The 9,575-nt window shown below is 42.0% G+C and overlaps 1 protein-coding gene across 1 annotated transcript; it reads right to left on the bottom strand.

Moving 5' to 3' along the window:
• Positions 1–446: 446 nt before the first annotated feature.
• LOC133773060 (endogenous retrovirus group K member 21 Env polyprotein-like) lies at positions 447–8,278 on the bottom strand. The gene is made up of 2 exons (XM_062210197.1): positions 7,907–8,278; positions 447–2,964 (listed from the first exon to the last, which is right to left on the bottom strand). The coding sequence occupies exon 2, from the start codon at positions 2,961–2,963 to the stop codon at positions 921–923; it is 2,043 nt and encodes a 680-aa protein (XP_062066181.1). The 5' UTR covers position 2,964; positions 7,907–8,278; the 3' UTR covers positions 447–920.
• Positions 8,279–9,575: the final 1,297 nt, after the last annotated feature.

Raw genomic sequence — 9,575 nt, 5'->3', positions numbered from 1 at the left:
CAAATTGTATGAGTATGCTGCTGCGTTTATTTGCTGCAAAGCATAAGCTTTTATTCCGCTTTTACACGGAACTTGGCAAAGCAAATACAGGCTTCCAGGCAAAGAAATTACGCTTACAATCATTAATCAGCAGGGCATTCTAACTCACATGTGAGACAATAGTGGTTTCGGTTTTTCAATCTACATGTGCCGTGAGAATCGTTTTTGCACTTTTATGAAAGGTCACAGAGAGTTCATTTTTTAACTTAAAGACAATTTTTCTTTTATAAATTTCTTGATCATTTTATCTCAACCTCCTCTCACACACTCTAATTTGCTACCTGAATAATAACTAGAGGGGGTAAATATTTTCCCGCTTGTGGGGCCCACCGAGGACGAGTCCACCACTGCCCACTAGTTAGATATTGTTTATATTCTTTTGGCAAAATTCTCTTGGGAATCTTTGCTAATTTTTGCTCTCTTTTGGAATCTTTTTTGGGCGTGCACATTTCCTAATAACATCTCCAAGTGGGCTTCTGCCGTGCCATCTCCTTCATCAAAGCTAAGCAGCTCCAGCTGCTCCGTGGGATCGAGCAATGTTCCCAGAGTGCCATTTGAGGTCAATGCCCAGGCTGCATTGTGCACAGCCTGGATGAATAGCGGTGCCCACAAGGATATGTTCCCGGAGGTAAAGTTTATTGAATCCTGGTGTCCCACCTGTACCCCACTTGACTGCACATAGCACAATGAAAAAGCACTGCTAAAATTAAACAAAAGCAACAGCAAGGAAAGTTCTCTGAGCCAAGCTGGCAGTTTCGTGCCTTTCTAGCCGCCAGGGGCCATGACGACCGCTGACTGCATGGGAACTGCCTGGGGCTTCACTCCGCGGAGCACTGACCCCACCCCTCCAGCCTGAGGGTCCCAACATGGCAGCAGTTTTGCTACGCAGATGGGACAGCTGTGGGTGTAGCAATTCCCCCTTTGTTTTTAAGACGAAGCTCGAAAACTTCCTGCTGCACATCCCGCAATGAAGTGAGTATACATTTAAACACTCCAGGAAACAATAAAATCACCACCAATACTATTGCAGCTAAAACTCCTATATAAATTAAGTAGTTTTTCCAATTGATAGGATTTAGAGCCTTTATTCCCGATCCTATACTTTCTGCTAATTCATTTAAATCCCCTAGTTGCAATCTAGACTGGCTTACTACCGCTATTTCCTTTTGCAAAGCATGTAGGTCATGTGTAATATCATTATCATGCCACACGCCCTGCACATGTGCTTTCACTTTCTCCCAAGGTTGTGAAGTATTATACAACAATGGTGTTACACAAATTGATTTAAAACTACTATGACAGCGTGCAGAGAACATTGTCTTCAAGTTAGCAATATCTTGTCCTAAAGCGAGGACCACTTCCTCCAACACATTGATTTTAGCTTCCAATTTTTGATCAATTGCTTCTTGTCTTAATAAAGCCATTGTAATATTCCTGTTTAATGTATTTACATAATGAGCAGTCCGAATTCCGTTCTCTAATGCAGTAGTAGCCACAGCAAATGTAGTAACAATAGAAATTAAAGCAGTTATTCCTAGTATCAATGAAGCAACAAATCTTTTTGGCCTTAACAATTCAGATAACATATCAAGTACTTGCAAAGCAGAATTATCATACCATGCATTTTTTCCTAATTCTACTGGCAACATTATAAAGGGAGGTCGGCGCACTATTAGCATAGCATAATACTTTTTCTGCACTGTGGACCCTATACAATTTGTCAACACGCATTGATAACATAATAATCTATATGATTGCCGTTCTGCACTAATATTTAAAGAACCAGTAGGAGGAACCAACAAAAGAGCATTTGGATAAGCAACACAAGCTTTGACACTGATAGGTTCTGATTTTGTCTGATTTGGACGCTTCTCAAGAATCATATTAGCAGCTGCAGACAGTCTAAACAAATCTAAATGCTTCCTAATTTTATTCCCTTTTCTGGCATATAAAATAGGTTCCACATATCCTGGAGAAAACCATCGCCTTAAAGGTTCCCCATGTCTTTCATATCGATATCCATGAAATCTATCCACAGCATTAATGTAATGTTCCAGATTCCAGCTGCGTTTACATATATTATTAGAAAAATCCCAAATTCTTAGTCCTAAATTATCAGGATCATAAAATGTAGCCGAATTATGAAAACCACATGACAGCCATGTTGGATTTTTTGTCAAAGAAGAATCCCACAATTCATCTGATTTGGAAGTAGGAAATTTAAGCTCACATGGTGTTGTGGGCATAGACACAGCAGGAATGACTGTACAATTATCATTATAAAGTGCTTGCCCTACTACCTGCAGTTGCCTTTCCCACATCCATCGCTTCTGCTCCCGTTTCTTACCACCAGATATTCCACTTTCTATTGAGCTCGTCTTATCTGGTCCATCTGCTAGAAAAGTTCTGTATGAGGTAGGAAGACAGCCCGATGGTGGTTCCCCCTTAAGTGACAAGCAAATGGGCAGAGAATCTGCTCTTCCCTCAAAGGTTATTAATGAAGAGGTGGAATATCTTTCATCAGAACCTTGAGCTCCTCCCATTCTTACAGAATCATTAGTTAGCACTTTAATAGGCTCTCTGTCTAACCATCCCACTGGCTGAATAATTGGAGGATTTGGTACATAGGCCCAATAGGAAATCCCCTCCACTTCCCCCATCGGTGCCGAGACTAAGGCTAAAAAGGCCAAAAAATAATAGGGGGCAGAAAGGGGTCTCCCTTGTTCATGTAGCAACGCCTTCGCTGCGCGAATGAGGTTCTTGATCTTTGTCCACGTGATTTCCTTCTCGGCTGATGTTATCTTCAGCTTCTTCAGCTTGTTGACTGTCTGCTTCTTGTTCTTCTTCCAGCGTCGCTTCCCGCGGCGCTGTCCCAAGAGCTGGCCGGATAAGGCGATCCGGGATCCAGATCGGGACGTCAGCATTCTGTGGAAAAACACAAGCATAGCCTCGTCCCGAGGTTATTAGCAAATCTGGACCTTTCCATGTTCCAGTTAATAAATCCTTCCATAGGACTTTAGGTAATGGTGTTTTATATACTTCTTGATCCCAATGTTTTAAGGCTGCAGTTAAATTTTTATCATCAACATTTAAATGATTTAACACAAATAAACAATGAGACAGTATATGATGTGCTGAGAAATATGAATTTGCCTTTTGCAGCCTTTCTATTTGTAATTTTAAAGTTTGATGAGTCCTTTCTATAATGGCTTGCCCTTGTGGATTATAAGGAATTCCTGTCACATGCACAATATGCCATTGTGCACAAAAGGTGGCAAAAGCCTTTGAAGTATATGCAGGGCCATTGTCCGTTTTTATTTGTGATGGCACCCCCATGATTTGAAAACATTGCACTAGATGTTGTACAACATCCTTTACTGCCTCTCCTGTTCTTGCAGAGGCATGCACAAAATGCGAAAAGGTGTCCACAGTAACATGCACATAAGCTAATTTCCCAAAAGAAGCTACATGCGTCACATCCATTTGCCAAATTACATTAGCTTTCAAGCCTCTGGGATTAACTCCCATTTTTAAAGGATGATACACTTCCGGACAATGTACACACTGTTTCACAATTTGCCTTGCCTGCTCTCTAGTAAGGGAAAACATTTTTCTTAAAGAAGAAGCATTTTGATGATGCAATTTATGACTTTGTTGTGCCTCCTGCACATTCCCTACAAATGGTTGAGTAAATATATCAGCAATAGCATTCCCCTGTGCTAAGGGTCCTGGTAATTTAGTATGTCCTCGAATATGCCCAATGTAAAATTTTTCTGTTCTCCTTTGTATTAACTCTTGTAACTGCTTTAATAATGATAGAATGGGAGATTTTCCTGATAAAAGCGCTGTTTCTAGGGCAGGAAATAAGTTAACCACATATCTAGAATCTGAGTAAAGGTTAAATGCCTGTGGAAACTTAGTAAAAGCTAAGACTACAGCCCTTATCTCAGCTTGCTGAGCAGATGTTTTTTCACCATTCTCTACATAAATCCCATGACCAGGGCTGTAGACCACAGCTCGACCCGTGGATGACCCATCTGTAAAAATATTATCTGACCTTTCTAAAGGTTGAGAGGAAAACCACAATGGAAATATTAATTCTACATGTCTGGCAAATTCTACGATGGGGTGTCTGGGATAATGATATTTTATTTGTCCTGCATAATTTTGTAATGCTAATACCCAATCATCATTATTTTGTAACAAATCATCCACTTGCATTTTATTATAAGGAGTGACTATGCAAGTTGGTTCCTTTCCAAAAAGTTCCTTAGATCTCATCCTTCCCTTAGTAATTAATAGGGAGCATAAATAAGGATAGTCTGCCACTATCTTTGTTTGTGTGTGTGGTAGATGGAGCCATTCTAAAACACCTTCTTGCCACAAACATGCTGTAGGAGTATATTCCGTAGCAAATATTAATAGTAGCCAAGGTTTTTCATAATTTACCTGTTGAACTCGGGCCTTGCTTAGAGCTTCTTCAACCAACTGCAGAGCTTTTATAGCTTCTGGAGTGATTGTTCTTAATGATTTTGGATCTGAATCTCCATGCAACAGCATATATAATGGGCTTAACTCTCCAGTGGTTATCTTTAAATGTGGTCGAAGCCAATTAATATCTCCTAATAATTTTTGATAATCATTTAATGTTCTCATTTTATCCCTCCTAATTGATATTTTCTGGGAGACTATACAATCATCTTTAATGGTTTGTCCTAAATAATTTAAAGGCCTTTCTCTTTGTATTTTGTCTGGAGCTATAATTAAACCACAAGCAGTAAGAGCTTCAATAGTGTCATATAATATTTTTTCTAACATTTCTGATATTTCATGGGCCAATAATATATCATCCATATAATGAATAATATATGCTTTATCATATTTTTGTCTAATTCCTTGTAATGCCTTATCCACAAATTTTTGACATAATGTTGGTGAATTTTTCATACCCTGAGGTAAAGTTACCCATTGATATCTCCTATATGGCCTTTTAAAATTTGTTGAAGGAACACTAAATGCAAAATATTCACTATCTTTTGGATGCAATTTTATGGTATAAAAACAATCTTGTAAATCTATTACTATGATTTTCCATCCTTGAGGCACAGCAACGGGGGATGGCAAACCAGGCTGCAATGGACCCATGTCTTTCATAACAGCATTAACTGCTCTTAAGTCCTGTAACAAACGCCACTTGCCAGATTTTTTCTTAATGACGAACACAGGAGTGTTCCATGGGCTATTCGACTCTACCAAATGCCCTTTATCCAACTGTTCTTGCACTAGCTGCTCAAGAGCCTGCATTTTTTCTTCTGTAAGGGGCCACTGACTCACCCACACGGGCTCTTGAGTCAGCCATTGTATTTTATCTGCAAAAAGATTTTCTGCAGTGGCCCCTATGTAAAATGCTGTTCATCCATGGCATCTGTCGTAACAAGACGCACCTGCATGGCATTCAAAAGGTCTCTACCCCAAAGAGTAAAGGGTAAGGAGGGAAGGACATAAGGTTGAATGTAGCCTTCCTTTCCTTCATCGGTCCATTTCAGCATTGCAGAGCTTTGCAATACCCCAGTTGCTGTTCCTAAACCTATCAAAGAAGAGCCTGTCCGATGTACGGGCCAGGCAGAAGGCCAATCTGAAGAAGCAATACAAGTCCTATCGGCCCCTGTGTCCAGTAACCCTCTGAACTGTCTTCCATTTAAATGAATAGTTTTGAAGGGACGTTGACCAAGCTCTTGAACAAAATATATCCCTTCTGTGCTGCCAAATTGTCCCTGTCCTCTACATTCTTTCATGATTTTATTAGGTAAATTTATATATGGCAATAATAATAGCTGTGCAATTCTTTGCCCCTTATGAATTTGTATTGTTTCTTTTAATGGCCTAATCATGATTTTTATATCATTCTCGGTATCGGAATCCAACACTCCTGGCAATACCTCAAAATTTTTTGTGTAATTTGAACTCCTACCTATAATTAATCCTACAGTTTGGGGTAATAAAGTTCCTTTTACATTAGTAGGAATTAAGGTTACTCCGTCCCATTTAGATACAATTATATCCTTAGAGCTAGCAAGATCTAAGCCAGCACTTCCTGGAGTTGCCCTCATTAAATCATGTACAGTAAACTCGGGTGCTTTAGGGTTAAGAGAACTGCTCACGCCATTGTTCTCGCAGCTCTCAGCTTCTCCCTTTGCTGCGGGGCTAGGAGCTCGCCCCAAGCTTAGTTTTTTGTTTCCCTTTCCTTTTCTGCCTCTTTTGTTAGAGGGGTTCCATCTTTATGGAACTTTGACTTACATTCATTTCTCCAATGTCTCCCTTTTTTACAGCGGGGACATAATCCAGGAGCTTCCCTCTTTTGGGGGTCTCCTTTTGAATGCTTGCAGTCCTTTTGCATGTGTCCAGATTGTCCACAATTGTAGCAAGCATTCATGGGGGGAGACTTTGAGCCTCCTCCATATGTTTTCTTTACATAGGCGCTAAACTTCTGTCCCTTCATTGCTGCAGCATAGGCCATTCCTTGCACTACTGCTGGTGAGGCATCTAAACATGCTTTAATATAATCCTGGAGCGTTCCTGTCTTCCTTAAAGGCCGAATTAAATCTTGACAAAGGGGATTGGCATTCTCCCAAGCCAACTGCTTAAGAAGGATGTCAGTGCCCTCTGAAGGAGGAAGCATTCTCGTGACAGCCTCCTCCAGCCTGGATATAAAATCTTGATAAGGTTCTTCAGTTCCCTGTCTTATACTAGCTAGCGTTCCCCCCTTGGTTCCTGGAGGTGGCAATGTACGCCATGCCTGTACAGCATTATTAGTTATTAAAGTCAATATATCTCTAGGAATTTTGGTCTGAGCCTGAGGTGAGGTATATTCTTCTGTCCCCATAAGCATAGACATCGTGGGCTTAGGTCCCTTCTTTTTTATAGATTGTACTATAGTATCTTTGCTTCGGTCCTCATAATCTGTTCGCCAGAGAATATAATCCCCGGGGGTCAAAGTGGCCTTAGCTGTCTGTATCCAATCATACGGTGTCAGCCATAGACTAGCCACCATCTCTAACACTTGCAAAGTATAGGGAGCTGTAGCCCCATTAGTCTTAACTGCACTTTGCAATTCCTTTAAAGTCTTTAATGGCATTGGTTCCCAGGTCGGTTCTTCATCATTCTCAAATACCTCTGTAACAGGGAACATTCCCAAGGACAAATCCCCATTTCTCCTCGCCTCTGCGACTGCTCCTTGAAATCCTGTAGGGGGCAGAGGAGGACGCCTCCGGGGTTTTGGGATCGGCCGTGATGTTTTAGAGGCTCCAGGCAGAGACATTAAAGGCATGGGATGATGGTCTCGAAAATCATCCTCCCAATCTTCCTCTGCTTGTCTCCTTTCTAATTCTGACCAATCAACCTCATCCCCATCATCTCTGTTAATAGAGGCATAAAATAATTCTGGGGCCGAAGCCATCAAGGGAGTCGCTTCCTTCTGCCTCTCTTTTTCCATCATTTCTTCATACACTGGTCCCTCACCAGCCTCTGAGGCTGTTTCCCTGCAGAGTCCCTCAAAGGGAGTAGTTTCTGCTAAAAGTTCACGAATTTGATACCATAATTGATATGCTTGCGGGGGCAGGGTATTTTCCCCTTGACTTTGTACGTACCTACGCATTTCTTTACCAACCTTTTTCCAATCTTCTAAAGTCATAGAGCCTCCCTCCAGGAACCAAGGACTTACCCTCCTGAGGAACGAAGTAAAAGTTTCTACCGTTTTGACTGAGACAGGAAAGCCAGTTTTAGTCAACATTTTCTGTAACATGACCACCAACATTTTTTCATTCTTAGTTAAAGCATGCCCCATGATTCCCCTTATAAGATTACTTACACTTAACCAGTGAGCCTTTACTGGCAGGGCTGCAGTCCCTTGGTAAGAGTCGTCCTTGCTCTGAAGAAAAAGGAGAAAGAGAAAGATTACCTGTCCTTCGAGTCCCTGTTCGGGCGCCACCTGCCACGGACCGGCTCTATCAGAGGCCTCAGACCGAGGGAGAACGAGGGCGAAGGTGTTCAGGAGAGCAAGAATCGACGGGGGGAATGACAGACAGACACCCAAATTGTATGAGTATGCTGCTGCGTTTATTTGCTGCAAAGCATAAGCTTTTATTCCGCTTTTACACGGAACTTGGCAAAGCAAATACAGGCTTCCAGGCAAAGAAATTACGCTTACAATCATTAATCAGCAGGGCATTCTAACTCACATGTGAGACAATAGTGGTTTCGGTTTTTCAATCTACATGTGCCGTGAGAATCGTTTTTGCACTTTTATGAAAGGTCACAGAGAGTTCATTTTTTAACTTAAAGACAATTTTTCTTTTATAAATTTCTTGATCATTTTATCTCAACCTCCTCTCACACACTCTAATTTGCTACCTGAATAATAACTAGAGGGGGTAAATATTTTCCCGCTTGTGGGGCCCACCGAGGACGAGTCCACCACTGCCCACTAGTTAGATATTGTTTATATTCTTTTGGCAAAATTCTCTTGGGAATCTTTGCTAATTTTTGCTCTCTTTTGGAATCTTTTTTGGGCGTGCACATTTCCTAATAACATCTCCAAGTGGGCTTCTGCCGTGCCATCTCCTTCATCAAAGCTAAGCAGCTCCAGCTGCTCCGTGGGATCGAGCAATGTTCCCAGAGTGCCATTTGAGGTCAATGCCCAGGCTGCATTGTGCACAGCCTGGATGAATAGCGGTGCCCACAAGGATATGTTCCCGGAGGTAAAGTTTATTGAATCCTGGTGTCCCACCTGTACCCCACTTGACTGCACATAGCACAATGAAAAAGCACTGCTAAAATTAAACAAAAGCAACAGCAAGGAAAGTTCTCTGAGCCAAGCTGGCAGTTTCGTGCCTTTCTAGCCGCCAGGGGCCATGACGACCGCTGACTGCATGGGAACTGCCTGGGGCTTCACTCCGCGGAGCACTGACCCCACCCCTCCAGCCTGAGGGTCCCAACATGGCAGCAGTTTTGCTACGCAGATGGGACAGCTGTGGGTGTAGCACTAGTCCAAAATGGTAATGGTGCCAGTTGAGAAAGCCTGGGGCCAGTTGGCTTGGTGTCGGTACCCTGAATTTTATACCACTAACATGCATACCCAGTTACTGTTGCCCAACATGTACCTCTGCTCCTCTCAGGCAGGTCCTGTACCCATTTCTGAAACTGCCTTCTGAGTTTTGACCTCTGTGCCTTTGTGTCTTCATCCACGTGGTTGTCTCTGCCCAGAATGTTCTCCTATGCACCCATCTGAACTCCGACTTTCCTTCAGACCTCAAGAATTTCCTCTCTTGTGAATCTGTCTTCAACTGTCCTTGTCGCTGTAATCTGGCTGACTGTCCTTGAAGCCATATGAGCTGTTTCTTAATTGCAATGCCCATTGGATGGCAGTTGTATGGTATCTGGATTGTCAGCAACACGAGGGCAGGAACTAGAGTTTAGTGCACTTGTAATCCTCTACAATGCTAAAGGCCCTCAGTAGAGACTTGTTGAATAACTATACA

This window comes from Lepus europaeus, chromosome 13 (assembly GCF_033115175.1).
Source record: "Lepus europaeus isolate LE1 chromosome 13, mLepTim1.pri, whole genome shotgun sequence".
NCBI lineage: Eukaryota > Metazoa > Chordata > Mammalia > Lagomorpha > Leporidae > Lepus > Lepus europaeus.
The sequence above is the reverse complement of the archived record's forward strand: the minus strand, read 5'-3'. Positions and strand labels throughout refer to the sequence as shown.